General features: G+C 41.3%; 1 protein-coding gene across 1 annotated transcript; it reads right to left on the minus strand.

Annotated features, from left to right (window-relative positions):
- Positions 1–826: 826 nt before the first annotated feature.
- On the minus strand, positions 827–15,756 carry lrrc8aa (leucine rich repeat containing 8 VRAC subunit Aa). Its single transcript, XM_008289328.1, has 3 exons — positions 15,572–15,756; positions 6,778–8,902; positions 827–5,461 (listed from the first exon to the last, which is right to left on the minus strand). Exons 2-3 carry the CDS (start codon positions 8,890–8,892, stop codon positions 5,186–5,188), a joined length of 2,391 nt encoding a protein of 796 aa, XP_008287550.1. The 5' UTR covers positions 8,893–8,902; positions 15,572–15,756; the 3' UTR covers positions 827–5,185.
- Between the last annotated feature and the right edge of the window lie 368 nt (positions 15,757–16,124).

Consider the following 16,124-nt stretch of genomic DNA (forward strand, 5'->3'; position numbering starts at 1 on the left):
GGGTGAGGAGACAGAGGAAAGGAAAGCAGAGAGACAGCAAGACAACAAACAAAAGCAAAAAACGTTGGACAGGTTGGTGGGGACAGAAGCCAAAGACCACAAACATGCAGTAAGACAGGACAAACTACAGCTACAGTGAAGAGAAAACACAAAGATAATTACAAGTAGTGCTGTCATATTAACGCATAGAGGGAGTGAAAAGTATGATGAGAACCTTGAGTATAAAAACATATTAAGATAAGCGCATGAACAACATAGTCAAAGTAGTGTGTATTGGCAAAATTAAATATGTAACTAATAATAAGCTCTCAGTCAGTGAGGACGCCAAGTGTGCTGGTGGAAATGTTTAAACAAAGGGATTTTTCACACATCTTTAACAGACTCCTGCACATTGAATTTGATTATTTTCCATTGATTCATACTTCCTATAGTACCTGGGTAATGTAACTTGTGGCGATGGCTTCTCTTGAAACCATCTTCCCCATAAAGGTCCAGCACTAAAATGTTGCAGTAAACGTTTACAGTACATACTTTGACATCACAGCAGGAAAACATTGATCACAACTGGATGTGTTGGTGAGTCAGCACCAGGGTCGGAGTCTTGTCCAGACAGGTGCAGTGCCCCGCCTTACTGGGATCCCTAGAAGACCTGAGACATTGTCCATGTTATTTACACCAATACTTTTCTTCCTGAGCCAAGTCAAACGTCAGCAGTATCAAAGGTCTGTCAGCCAACTTCTCCTCAAGTGTTTAAATGTTTCTTAGCAGCACACAGGACTTCCCCTTGAAAGAAGAACCATCCACCAAATGAGGAATTGACCCAGGATTTAGTGTTAAGTGTTAATTTTATTATCACGTGTCAGAACGGTACAAAAGTAGGGTCTGAACATTAGGAAATCAAAGTTCAGTTGTCCATGTGTTACAGACGTCCCGCTTAAAAAGCCAGTGTTCAGTCCACTTGGCAACAATTAATTAATAAAGGCCTTGTCACGTGTGATACAGACGGTGCTGCATGAAACGAGTCTGTCCGTCCAGCTTGCAGTTCGTATTCGACATGATTGTTGCTCGGGGTTACGTGGGTGGCTTTCAGTATGGCTATAATGCGCACAAGATCAGCATCAACAAACCCATGCTTCAAAGTGAAATGAATATGACACCGGATAAAGGAAACCAACCAACTGTTTTCATATATCCCTGATCTACAGGCATCAGAATACAGAGATGAATTCATTGTACATAGCAAATACAATCATGTATTTAAATAAACATTTTATACATAGGTAGAGATTAGATGTCAATGCAATGCAATCGTGGCAGTTTAAGAATAATGCAAATTTGCAGGGATTAAAAATGAAATGACGTTGTGACTGTCCCAGAAATGTACACTCTGCAGAAATATTAGATATTAACACATGATGTGTACTGTTGTACACAATGCCCACACTGGAGGGTGAGCTCACCTCCGTTTACAGTAAGTTAGATTGTCAAGAGTTGTTTCTGTTCAGTTGTGAAATCCTGTCCTGTTGTCAGAAGTCGTGTCCAAAAATACCAGCAGCTGTAAAACCTTCTGTGGATCCAAATAAGTCAGTTCTGTGCAAGAGTAAGGTGGTCGATCATTCAGTTTCACATTAACAACACAACTTAAGGCAGACATAACACACAAACATAGTGATAATTTGCACTTAAACAAAAAGAAGGCAGAAGTTAAATGCAAAACAATTTGCACAGAATGAAAAAAATAATCCTTTTACATGTTGTGACTGACATTTACTTAACATGATCAGAAGAAAACAGGCCACTTCTGACATGATTCTAGGTACATAAAAAGTGCTAAAGTCTTCTCGTAACCAAGGATCATGTATTAGTCACACTTCCTTCTTTTGGTTTTTTCGCTAATGTCTGACTGACCTTATCCCAGAGCGCCACCAGATTCACTAACGCTGACATGCAGGAAAGGGAGGTGGGCCGCAAGTCAATCTGGTGACTCAGTGGGAAGTGACGGTGACGGACTGTACAGCTGAGTCATAGATCCAGAGGTCAGAAAGTATGACTGAGGCAATTAAACGCCACAAATATTTGTGTCAGCAGGACAAAGTGAGTCCTGATTACAGATGTGTCTCAAACAATGCCAGATATATTTGTATATCTACATGTATGTAGCAGTTTTGGCAAATCCAACCATTCTAATAAGGTGTGAATGAGTTCCCAGTGACACCCTGAGAAACGCTTCTATGGCACTGTCCGTCTTCCACAGTATTACTGATGTAAATGCTCCACCGAGGATGAATTTTGAGTTAGATACAGGTCAGAACTTCTCCTAAAAATAAGGAGAAAAAAAATATATATACATTTTGTAGTGACTATACAACCTCTAACGACATGACCAGCATGTTAAGGCCAAAATACACTCAATAACTCAATGTGAATGGCATCAGTGTCCTAGAGTGACACTGTACTGCAATAGGGAGACAGTGTGAGCAGCGCTGGCAACTGCACTGCACCACAACAATGAGCCATGTTACAATATCAGATTCACTTTTGAGTGAAATAGAAGTTGTCCAATGGCCTGCGACAGCACAATAAACATTTGCCTAAATTACTTGCCGGTTTGGCATCCAACATGTCAGCAGCTACTCTCTGAAGTGTTTCTTTAAAAAGACGTGTTCACTCTTAATTGGCACCATAAAAATTAAACCAGAGCAGACTAACTGTGATGAATTTGTCATTTTATCAATTATGTTTACAAAGTCTATACATGCTGGATAAGCTGAGATTTCCTTTCATTTACTGCTTTTCTCTGATGTCATCTGTGACCTTTGCTTCCAACTTTTAAACTGGTTGCTAGTCAACACATCCCAGACTGAGGCTCCCTTTTCTGCACTTTAAGACTGTGGGAGCACTTTACTGGTGACCCCTGGAAGGGCATTCTGATTTGGCCAAGGCCTCAGTGAAACAAAATCCACTGTGAACAAAGGTGCAATTGTGTTATTACGCTGAAGCTTCCTTGAAATCTCTTAAAAAGCCAAAATCAAAAAGAAACAGCTGGCAAGAATAAGAGCTCATGCTGCATGACCGATACACATGAAACAAAGACATTAAACATTTCAGCTATACATTTTACAGCACGAAATGAAAAAAACAAGCCATGACTATGATGTTTGGGATCTTTAACGGGGTATACAGCTTGTAAAAGCTAAGGCCATATTAGCAACAAGGGATGCCTGGCTGGAGTAAACATAGATTTACTCCAAATGATGCTATTAAATCCAAGGTCTTAACAAGAAAAGTGTTTCAAGCACACAAAGCATGTTGCACTAATTTCTCTCTTGACAAATAAATGTTTCCCTTGTTTAGGTCGGTCAAAACCAGTTTCCTGCACTCTCCAATTTCCCGTTTGTCCTCATCTGCCTCTTGAATGGATAAACACATGCCAAAAAGTCCACCTTTTTTCCTGGAATAAACTGAGCACGATAAATTTACTTTAAGGGCTAGCGTACAAACAACCGGACACTTGAGTAAACACTTCACTTTTTCAGACTAACAGTACCTGACTCTCCTGTTTCACATCTGAAGTTCATACGCTTGGAGAGGCCACATCGGTAATAACCACTGCAGCTCATCAAACGCATACTGAGAATAAAAAAAGTACCTTGATTCTTGTTTATGTAATTAATGTAATATATCATCTGTCTGCTCCATAATTAGCATTGTGCAAGCTTGCATATATTTTAATTTGAAAAGCAAAACCCGAAAGAAATCAACTGTGCCAGGGAGCTGTCTGAATGCTTGTGTCTCTGTAGCCTTAACACAGGCACAGCTAACTTATCATGAGCAGCGTACACAATGTAAAACTACAATCTAGTACGTAAAGCAAAATATATTAAGCCTTGAATTAAACAAAGGTCACTTAAGATGTCTGACTGCATGTATACGTCGAAGGAAGTAGCTTAAAAAAGCACAAACAGAACAAAAAAAATAAATCAAGATTGCACATAATGTGGCATTTAGTCACTCACTGAATCACAATACAGCCTGTCACAAAGGCCCAAACATGATACCAACGTATGGTAAGATTTAAAATAAAACAGGCCCCTCCACCTGGTTCAAAGCCCACCTCACAGCTCAGTAAGACGTGTGTAATGTGTGTGATGTTAAGTCATGTAAGATAAGGTAAAGCCAGTGTCACACGCCAGATTTATGACGATGTTTAGTGAAGCAAAACGAAGACTTGAAGCAGAACGGTGGATTTCTCCACTATAGCTCCCCATGCAGTTAACAAACAACCTGCCACACAGGCCGATGTTATAAATGAACGACTGCGGGGTATTTAGACATTGTACTGTGGAGTGTGTTCCCATTTGTGTTCACTGAATATTTGACAGCTTTTCTTTGAAGTCGTTTCCATCTGTCTTCCGAGTTAAGGCCTAAGCTGTGAGATCACCTGTCGGACAATTTGTTAATCTTCATCAGAGTCCCTTTGTTCCCATAAAAAGATGCCTCCAAGCAGATCGAGCGTAAGGAGAGCCTAAAGAAAGTAACGGGGCCAAATCTTCATGCCCCAATGAACTAGCCATCAGTCACACTGTATTTTTTCTTTACATCTGCGAATATTGCGAGCCACACAGCAACACAATGCCACTACAAACGTAGTCAATTTTGAGTCTCAAGGCCAAAGAATGGTCAGGCAAACACTGCTTTGAGTATGTTCAATTTGTGCATGTATCCTGTGGCAAAGTAGTGACAGTGAGCACATTAGGGTTCACTTGCAAGGCTGAATCGTGCGAAGTTTTTCTATGTTTTTTTTTTGGCTCTCTCTAAAAACAGGTTTGCTTTAGAAAGATCCTACAGTGGCATGCATATTCCACCTCACCTGCCTGCATTCTTGTGTCTTTTGTAATCATGATGAAACACAGAAAAGCCACTTCACTGAAACAACTTTCATCACCGAGCTCGGTTATGAAATTTGTCCTTGAAAAGCGTGAGAATAGTCATTTCCAAAAAAGCCATCCTCGGAGGTCTTGGAATCTGATATCCCTGCTTCATCAAACAAACAACAAGCCATCATTTTTTCAGCGTCTGCATGGCCAATGCTGCGGCATTTCTCTCGAGGTCAGCCAGGCTTTATGAACAAAATCACTGCTTGTTTGTTTCTCTAATCAAACTTTTGCCTCTGCAGCGGTTTGGTTCAAGCTTGCTCCTTATCAGCCCTCCAAAGCTGCTCTTTGACTTCCGACGGCAGCGTGTTGAACAGATCTTCCTCCACCACCAGGCCGCTCCTCTTCAACAGCCGGCACTCGCTGAGCTCTACCGGGAGACACTCGAGACGGTTCCCTCTGAGCTCCAGCTGGGTCAACCCGGTCAGCTCTCCGAAGCGTGATGGCAGCGTCTGCAAGCAGTTGTTTCCCAGATTCAGAGTGCGCAGTTTCTTACACTGGAACAGCTCCGGGGGCAAAGTCTCGATCTGAAGCGAGGACAAGAGGCAGAACAATGAGGGATGTAAAACAAAAAAAGTCTAACTTGTTCGATTCTTAATCCATACGCCTTGGCGAGATGACGCATGGATTAAGAAAAAGAAGCAGCTATTTCCATTGTAATGAGTGGAGAATGGCTCGATGTAATATTCACAATTACTCATTTTTACATCTCATCTGAATTGGTAATGTGCTGACAGTGTAAAGAGGATTTAAGGAAGAGAGGCCTCGGAGACACCAGAAGGGTCCTATTTAATGGAGCTATTTGTGGCTGCTCACAAACCTGCTGGAAGCTATTTCCAGTGTGCGACCACACAAGCAAACAGTAAAACAGCAGTAATAGTAGCCTTTACTAAAAACACATGATGCTGTATACATGCTTTCTGAGTTCAAAACAGCATTTTCAGGAGAACGCTCTGTCTGAAGCGCTAAATTCTCACAGTGAGCCCACTGTATCTTCCTGGATGAAATTCCTCCATTGCAAATCAAATAAACAGCATTTTGTTCAGATAAATTATCTCCTTCACCAAAAAGTCACATGGACTAATCCAGCCATAACAGTCATTCCAGGATCTGACACGGTCCTGAAAGTATCTAAGTTTATCACTGTGGAAGCCAAAACCGAAATCCTGAAAATGGTATTTGTTCTCCTGAAATGTAATCATTTACTTCTCAGGAAATCTACAGGAGCTGGAAACATTTTTATCTGCCACCTTCTTTTCCAGAAGGGAAAAGGCCGGATGTGTGGAGCTGCATTGTGAAAAGGACAAAGCGTACATCAAAGAATCACAATGTGGTCTGGAGAAATAGTGTAATTATTCAACAAATGTCACCACAATTCTTTGAAATCCACAATAGTGTCTATTTACTGGCATGAAAGAAGAAAATAATGGAGTAGAAATAAAACGTGTAATTCACTCCAGACAGGGGGTTTTATCATGTGTGACAGCAATTTGCATAATTTGATTGCAGTGCATAAAGCAGGACTGCATTTTTAAAATACCTCTCAATAATGTTTTCTTTTGCTGTAGACATTGGAAATTTGCCAGACAAACAAACCGAGATCATATCAGAATTTTCAAGCTTTCTGTCGCTGGAATGCAACAACAACCGTAAAACTATAAAGACTCATTCATACAGTTATCTTTACAGTCATAATTCTTAATCCAGACGTGAACATCTCAGCATTTATAAACACCGACCTTTGTAAACACCTTATCTGGCCTTTGAGGACATCTTAGTCACACATGACAGAAAGATAGACGTGGGTGGAAAAAGGGCCACAGACAACATTTCTGCTTCTTACCCTGTTGGCTGTCACAGCAAAGTACTGCAGGTTCTGGAGGAAGCCCACGTCAGCGTGGATGCTGGTCAGATTGTTGTGGCTCAGGTCTAAGAAACGCAACTTGCGGCAGAAGAACAGCTGGCTGGGGATTTTCTCTATCTTGTTTCTGTTCAGATACAGCCTCTCGAGGTTGGTGAGGGTACCGATCTGAATGGGGATATAGGCGATCTGGTTGTACCACAGCTTCAGGCACACGAGCCGGTGCAGATGCTGGAAGCTGATGATCTCTTCTATTGTCTTCAGGTTGTTGTCCTTCAGGTCGATCTCTTGGAGGTTGTGCAAACTAAAGATGGAGTGCGGGATGCGCTCGAGATCACATCGAACGAGCTCGAGCTCTGTCAGGTTAACCATTTTCTTCAGGCTGTTGAGCACCATGAGCTTGGTCCCCTCATTATTGATGGAGAGTTTCTGAAGGTGCACGCCCACATCCGTCACCACCTGTGGAAGCTTAGTGAGGTTGCTTTTCAGGCGGAGCACTTTGAGACTTTTGAGCTCTCTGAGCCCATCGATGACGATGTAACGATTGTTCTCAGCGCTCAGGTTCCCAGTTAGGTGGAGCTCACTGAGGTTCTTCAAGCTGTAGATCCACAGTGGGATCTCCTTGATGTCAGTGAACTTGATGTGCAGAGACTTCAGGTTCTCCCTCAGGAAAGCCAGAGCTGGAGCCTCGATTTTAGCTGGTGTGTGATAGAGCCACATCTCCCTCAGGTTGGAAAGCTGGGCGATGATTGGGGGAATAGTTACATCTGGGATAAGCTCCAGCTTCAGCACTTCTAGCTCAACCAAATCAAACACTGTGTCTGGAATCCCACTGAGCATGAACAGGTGCAGCTCCAGCTTATCCTGGGAGTTCTTGGTGATCCGCTGCCTCAGCTTCTCCAATGTCCACTCATTGTTCAGGTTCAGCTGCCTCAGCTTGTTCTCACTCACCTCTGACAAAAATACAGCAAAGCGCTTGGAGTAGAGAGGGTCATACTGATCTATCATGTGCAGCATGAAGGCAAAGTCATTCTTTAAGTCGGGGATGTCACTGTAGCTACTTTCTTCGCGGATTGATTCAAAGGAGTATCTTTTGAGGGAGCGGCTGAGCATCCAACAAAGAGTGTACATGCAGATTAGACCGTAGACTACCACCAAGCTGATGTAGAAACAGGCCAAAATCTTGAAAAGTGTTGCTAAAGGGTGAGCACAATGGAACATGCTGTACCCAGTTAGTTTCTCAATGTTTACTGAGCACACCACACTGAACCTGATGTACCCTACATAGTAGGCTGTGTAGCTGATTATCAGTATAAACTTAATAACTTTGATGATGGTCTGACGTATGTACAGGCGGTACACAATATCACCCTCTTCCACGTGGATTCTGAACTTCTTCACCTTCTCAAACAAGGCCTTGGCCTGCTCTCCCTCCTTTTTATCTAAAACTCCGGTTTCAGAGCGATCCACAATTCCTTGTTCAATTCTGGACTTTGTTCGTTGGAGCATGGGCACGCTAGCCTCAACATCCTCGCTCACACTTGAGGCCTTCTTGTCCATCGAACCGTTCATCTTTCCCAGAGGTTTGGGGTCGCTCTCCTCCACCACGGTCTCAGACAAAGCCCTTGTTGTCCAAGGTGAGTCGAAGCACTTGAGGAGGATGGAAACAAAGTGCTCCAGTTTTGAGCTTGTGCGGGGGAACTTGAACCAGAAGTTGCTGCAGGCCAAGAAGATGAGAGTGTGGAGTAGCACCAGATAGGGGAAATATTTAGCAAACCAGTGTAGTTTGTTCTCGTAGCAGACAGCATCGACGTAGTTATACTGATGTCGGTCGAGGTCGTACTGAATGCCTTTGGGTTCTGGTACGAAGGTGGTGGTCATGTTCGGGAGTGGCATGGTCTTGCAGGACATGTTGACGACCCACTTGCAAGGCAGGCAGATCATCTTGTCCTGTGTGACCTGCAGCGTCCCGCCGAACACTGCAATCATCAGCATGACGATTGAGATGTAGTCGGTGAAAACGTCCCACCATGGCTTCAGGATGCGGTACGCTGGCTGGGTGTCAGCAAAGTACCGGAGCTCTGTGATGGGAATCATGATGGTTTATCTGAAACGACAGAGACGACAACAACAGGGAATTAGCCGGTTACATGTCAGGCTAAAAATACAACACACTGTATTTTGGTGACACAATTGTGTTGCCTTAAACCTGTGCATATTAAAACTTCATGTGACACTGAGCAAACCCACATTATGATGCCACCTGAGCCAATCCACAGACAATGAGCCAATTAGTTGCTATCTAACTATTTTGATGACTAAAGAACTGTTCATGCTCTGTGTGGCTTCTTAGTTGTAAATATCTGCAGTTTTTTTTTTCTTGACTTTTGTAAAAAAAATAAATAGAATATCTTTTTGTTTTTTTGAAGATTTATAAAGAGTATTTTGACCGCGCAACTTGCAATGTACTCATTTTATTTATTCTTTTCTTGGTTCACTGTTAAGTGTCAGAAAACACTAAAATGAAATTAAATGAATGAAATGAAAAATACTTTGTTTATCCCAGAAGGGAAATTCAATTAAGGGAAATTCAATCTGGCCAAAAAAGTGGCCAAAACTGGCCGTCACAGTTTTCCTCAATGGGATATCTTCAAATTACAGCCAAAACCATTAGATATTCTATTTATAATATATAAATGAGAGAAAATCAGCATTACTGGACTTAAACTGGAACTAGCAGCAAACCAAGCCTAAGTTTACTACAGAATCTAAACATCTATATCCATTACTACAGTTTGCATTTTAGTTCTAAAGTTTACTGTGTATAGTTACCGCCACAATTATGACTAGCTTATAAATGGCTAACATATTATTATCACCATTTCATATTAAAGTATAAACCCATCTCCTTCTGTTCATTCTATCTCTCATTTTGTAGAAGTACAGAAACGCCTGTTTCCCCCTTGTTGAGCAGGGTTTTTCCTGCATACAGGAAATATTGGGACTCCCCAAAGAGGTATGATGTGCCCCCAAAAGGAAAATCCCAAGTGCCAAAGTGATAAGAACTGAGAATTAAAAAATTTACTCAAACGTAACAGCCATTTTTGTTTTGTTTTACTAGAAACAGCAGAATCCCCAGACTTCCTTCAAATAAGGCAACACTGAATCACTGCCTTTACTGTACTCAGACTGATCATAGTTAGTGTCATACAGTAACTAGTTGGTTCATACTAATAATAGTCACCCACCGTTCGGCTATTTTGAGCCATTAAAAACCCTGCTGAGCTCTGTGTTTCTCATATTGTAAGAGTAAATGTCCTTACTCAGTGCCAACACAGAGTATTAATGCATGAGTATAACTTCAAAAATGTAACATGAACACCTGTTTCTAAGCTCAGACTTAGGCAAAGCAATAAAATGCTACACACAAGTAGGTACTGGAAAGTACTTTGGCACAACAGCTGTTATCCTAAATGTACTCAATAAAAACAGCGGCTTGACTTGACTGTTATCATCACCATACATGCAGCCCAATCAGTATATAGAGTACAGCCCAAGAGTGGAGGTTACCAGACTGGAAACACACCAAGCGTGGCGGTCATTATACTCACTGTGTATCAGAGATATCCTGATCAGCCTGTATGTGCCGACAGCGTACTGCTGTTAAGAGATTGCAGAGCAAGCCAGAAGCAAAAGGACTACAGACCTTAACACAGCACACCCTGTCCGCTCATGCCCTTGTGTCTCCACCTGTCCGGATATGCAGCAGTTCCTCAGAATGAACATGTTCTAGCAGTGCCTTCCTCAGGATCCCATTGTTAAGTTTTATCCTGAGAAGCTAATTTAAGTCCCACTTAAGCATCTAAAAACAAGAATAAGTCCAATTTCCTGACAACATCAGTGAAAAAAACTGATGATCAGAATGAGCAGGAATTCTAAAATTAGATCAAGTGAAACAACTTTAATGATGACTTGCAAACTCATATAGAAAATGGAAGTGAAAACCATCAAGGAGATAAGGCTGCTGCTGACCCCTACAAAAAAAAAAAAAAAAGAAAACCAGACAACTCCAGAATACACCAATTTATGCTTGATTGACCACAACTAGGCTACTTCCTCAATCAGCAAACACATGAGTAATGCAGTAAATACAGCCGTGTAAGCAGTTTACTTTTTTCCCAGTTGTTTCAAAGCTTACTGTGACTAAGTGTAACATGGAATAGCATTTTGCCAGGACAAACTAAAGTGTAAGAAAAAATTAAAACATCATGGTCTCATTGCTTTAGTTCCAGAAAATCAACCAGAAATTAATTGTAAAAAAAACTGTACATCCCTGTTTGCTCGACCTAACTCTCTAAAGGAAAAGGATGAAAAAGGATAGCTGGTCAAGTGGTCACAAAAAAGCATTGTTTTATCCAGTTCAAACCAGAATGGCAGTGCAGTCGCTGTGGGCCTCCTCTGTTAGGCTCTGTTAGGCCTCTGCTTTACTTCTACCACAAATGACAGCACACAGAGACCCCAACAGCTGCCAAAACACCCCTAATAGTAATCATTCACATGGTATTAGAAAACAAAACACAATCTTTGACACCAACGCAATTTTCATTCCACTGTACAGCTGCAGATTAATTACACATCAAAAAGCAGACAGTGCAATAAACAGGTTTAGGCTGAGAACGTGATAAACTGAAATTATGGCTTTACACTTTTTGTCTCCCGTTTCTAAACATAGCACAGAGACTTGAAGTATCTGGTGTGCTCCCTAATTCAAACTAGGGATAACGGCCGTCATGTGAAAGCACTGATGAGATCAAGTGAACTGTAACAATAAGAATCTACATGTCACAAAAAAAAAAAAACAATGTCAAGTTTGTGCTAGCATACAGAAAGACAAAAACTGCAGATCCAGTAAACTCACAACAAGACATAATCACAGTCACTGTTATCTTTAGTTTAAAAGAACATCCAAGATAAATTTCACATTATCCCGGCACAGGAAAATAAACACCAGTCTGGAAGCAGCTTATCTTGTCTCAGAATCACACTCCCCGAGCTTCCCAAACCATCCCACCACTATTTCAGCCAGGAAACAGAAGCTGTCGCTCTCTGTCGCAAACAGGACCAGAGGCGTACGGTGTCTTAAACTGGATTCAAAAAGAAAAAGGTCAAGACTGGATTATAAAGCAACTCTGCTCTTGGTTTCCTGTGTGCAGCCTTACCCCGGTAAATGTCTCCTGAATTTGTGTCTCAAACAGAGGCGCCTTTGTGCAGGCGATCTTTGTCGATGCGGCTCTGACACACGGGCTGACTGAGGTGCAGGTGAACCTGGCTGCTGCAGGAGCCAGTATATTACAGAGCCAACTGTAATTTTCCCCAAGGACACTGGTGTCTCTTAACTAAAGCCAAACAGAAAAATGAGGGGAAAAAAAAATCCCGACCAATAAGCCTCTTTGCAGCGACAACAGAATCTCCCTCCTCTGAATATAACTGTAAATTAGCAAGAGGTTGACTTGTTTAACTGAATTATTAAAACATGACAGCTAAAATCAACAAACTGAATAAATAATGCAGGAAAAACAATCATCCTCAGACTAACTTTGCCTCACAGGAGGAAAATCCAGGTTCAGATTCTAACAGCCAACGTTTCATTTTAAGAACAACATTTTGTCTTTAGGTTTCAGTGTGTTTTTATGTATGTGTTAGACTGGAAACCTGTCCAGGTTTACACTGACTGTCATTCAAACTATGCTGAACCCTAAACAGGATAAATGGCTTTGAAAATACACAGATGTATGGATTGAAAGATGGACGAATGCCATCACTGCCAGCACCTCTAGTAGGCCTGAACCTTCATTACATTCCATTAAGACTTATATACATACAGCCTTGTTTTCAGTACATCTATCAATATTCTCTGTACAACAAATTCACAAATTTCCATCTAAGTACCACAAGAGGACCTTCAAAGTTCTAGAAACAGAGAGTATCACAGATTTCTTCTCCAGCCTGACAGTGAACACACCATAATACAGCAAGGACGGGCAACTGTTAAGGCATGTTGTCAGATTGTCTCAACAGTTCTCCGTTGTTGACACCATCCAGATCACAGTGTTAAGTTAACAGCATGCAGTCTGTGGTTGTTGTTTATCACATACTGGACTGAAATGCAAGAGTCGATTTCCACCCACAATAGTTTAAGACTGGATCGGTTTCAGACCATTTCATACTGACAGTCTGTTGGTGAATTATTAGTCAATTAATTGATTAGATGACAATTGTCAAACATTTTCTAAATTCAGTTTCTCCAGTGTGAACATCAAATATTTTGGGGCACTGGACTGTTTTGGATGAACAAAAAGAGACATCTGAAGATAACACAGGAAATTGTACGGAGCATTTTTCACAATTTTCTGACATTCTGTAGCACAAATGATTAATCGAGGAGATAATGTGCAAACGAACTGACAATGAAAATATCTGCTTGCCGTAGAAACAAAGGGGACGTGTGAATCGAACTTTTCAAAAGGTTACATGAGTCCATGGTTTGCTGTGCTTGTGACCTGAAACCAGCTAAGCAACAGAAATGGTTGAATTAATGATTTGTTTCAGAATAAACACTTTCCTTTTATAAGTGTATGACTTTCCTATCTACTGCTTGCTACAGGTTTCCTGCAGCACAATCCACTGTTGCACAAGTCTCACCTGTAGTTTATAGATGTACATCGGCTGCCAACTGCCCACAACTGGATATAAAACCATAACCAAAACCATATCATAACTAACTAACAATATTGCCTAGAGCCGGGAGACGGAAACAATGAAGACTTCTGCAAAAGACATACAAGACTTCTTAATACTTTCTCAGGCCTTCTCTGAGAAAACTAAAGCAAGATTTTGGTCTCTTTTACACACGTTAGCCTTTCCACCAACAAACGCTTGTGAGATATGTTGTATTGTAAGTTTAAAGGTTTCTGTATTTTATTCTTGGCAGCTGATGAGGAGGTCACAAGGACAGAGCTGTTGAAAACACGAGATCCTTCATGACTGGCCGTCTGTACAAAACAGAGTTACCACAGCTTCCTATCTCGGGCCATCTGCCCAACTAGAGACATGAAGACATGGAGCAGATCAGGCTGTGTTTTAACCAGGTTGAGCTGGTTCTGACTCACAAGAATGCACCCTTCCCTTTCATGACAACACTGGTGACGTCACACTCTCTCACACACACGTTCATTATGTATGTCTGAGATGAGGGGCATTCAAAACTACTTTGCAGATATTGTAATTTGATCAAAGTGACCAGTGTGAATAATTAGCCAGCCAGTATCAGATTTAACCCTGGTGGACAACAATAATGCTGTTAAAGATCCTACACAGACATAATCATAAGGCCTGCAACTAATGATCATTTTCTGTTAACTGAGAGCAAATCTGTTGGTAATGTAACTAAGATGTCAGAAAATGGTCAATAATAATCAGCAGCAATAATAATAATAATAATAATGAGTGTTTCCCAAAGCCTAAGATGATGTCCTTAAATGGCTTTTTGTGTCCACAACCCAAAGACATTCAGTTTGCTGACATACAGGTTACAAAAAACAGGAAATGTTCAAATTGAAGAAGCTAGCCACAGAATTTGGACTTCTTTTCTGAAACAGTTGCTCAATTTGGTTAAAGAATTATCAGAATAGTTGATCATGAATTTAATAGTTGGCAACTAACTGATTAACTGTTGTAGCTCTAATGTTAATGTTAGAATTTGATCAATGCGGTCAACGGTAAGTCAATAGTTAGTGAATATCAAGATTAGTAATTTTGTCCCTCGCTAACCAGAACAATAATCATGCTGTGAAAGATGTTAACAACTGCCACTAACGATTACTTTCATTGTTGATTATTTTTCTTTATTAGTCGGTTAGTTGTCATAAAATGGTGAATAATGTCGATCAGTGTTTCCCAAAGGCCAAAATCACATCCTAAAATGTCTTGTTTTGTCCACAGTCCAAAGATTTTCAGTTTGCTGTCACACAGGATAAAATAAACCACAAATATTACAATCTAGGAAGCTGCAATCAGAAAATTTTGACTTTTCTCTCAACTAATTACTCAAATAGTTGCTGAATACTTTAACAGCAGGCAACTAATTGATTCATCGATGCAGTTCTAATGTTGATCTTATAGTTTGACCAATGTGACTAATGTTAGGTCACTAATTAGTCAGCCAGTATCAATATCATTAAATGTTCCCTTCACTCGACTGGACAACATTAAAGAGATCTTCCACTGACATAAGCACACAAACTCTTACACTGCACTGATACTACACCCTCTAATATCACTGCAATGTTCCTGTTACAATAACAACACTATGAGGCGAAATGCATTCACTGCAAACTGAACATTAGCACAGAGACACTGACTCACAATGAAAATAATACAGTAAAACAAAGCTTGAACAATTCACAAGCATGACATAAAGACCACAATTTACATCAAAAGTCTGTATTTTAATCTACTGTTTACAGTCTCAAAAATAGCAGGACACCTTGCTGGCCTCCAAAGCCTTGATGATATGAGCGATAATACTTGATTAGCTAAAATAAATGCTGGATTAGGAGCCTGAGTGTGATGCAGTCAGATGAAATTACATGTAATCTAACCCACAGGGCGACCTTTCGTTAGAGGCGGACGGGAAACGATGTCTCATACCGATGCCGAGTTAGCACGCTGCGGCAGTTAGCCGGTTAGCCGCACCGACACCGACCCGAGGACCCACCTGTTTTACTGAAGCTGCTGTCTGTCGCCTCCTCCGCACACGGGTCGCACATTTCTCTGACGGGTCTCAGCAGCGGGAGCCGGGCGGACACCGGGCCGGAGCCTCGAGCGACGAACACGGCGGACAAAACCGAGCGCACCGCGGCGCGAGCACTGACTGTGTGTGAGCGCGAGCCGAGTGAGTGGGGAGGCTCGAGCGAACACAAGTGCTGCGCTGCTGCCGAGGCGCCTTCAAAATAAAAGCACGGGGGATGGCGTGAAAACAAACCGCAACATTTAAAATCCTTGCTGTAACATTACAATGAGATTAATACTGATTTGCACCCATTGTAACAACTTACAATGGATTTCTCTCTAAATTCAGGTTAACAGTTACTACAAAAGAGGATACAGTAGTTTTAGATGCTTTGCCAGGGGATGTGCTTCTGCTTCTTAGTGGTTCAGTAATGAGCTTTCAATGATTGATCTATTCAATACGAGCATATTCCCTGGAGAACTGGACTGTACCAAAAATAAATGTTCAAATAAACACATTTGAAATTACATACAAGATG

The sequence above is a fragment of the Stegastes partitus genome, unplaced genomic scaffold (assembly GCF_000690725.1).
Source record: "Stegastes partitus isolate 25-593 unplaced genomic scaffold, Stegastes_partitus-1.0.2 Scaffold607, whole genome shotgun sequence".
In the NCBI taxonomy this organism is placed as follows: Eukaryota; Metazoa; Chordata; class Actinopteri; family Pomacentridae; genus Stegastes; species Stegastes partitus.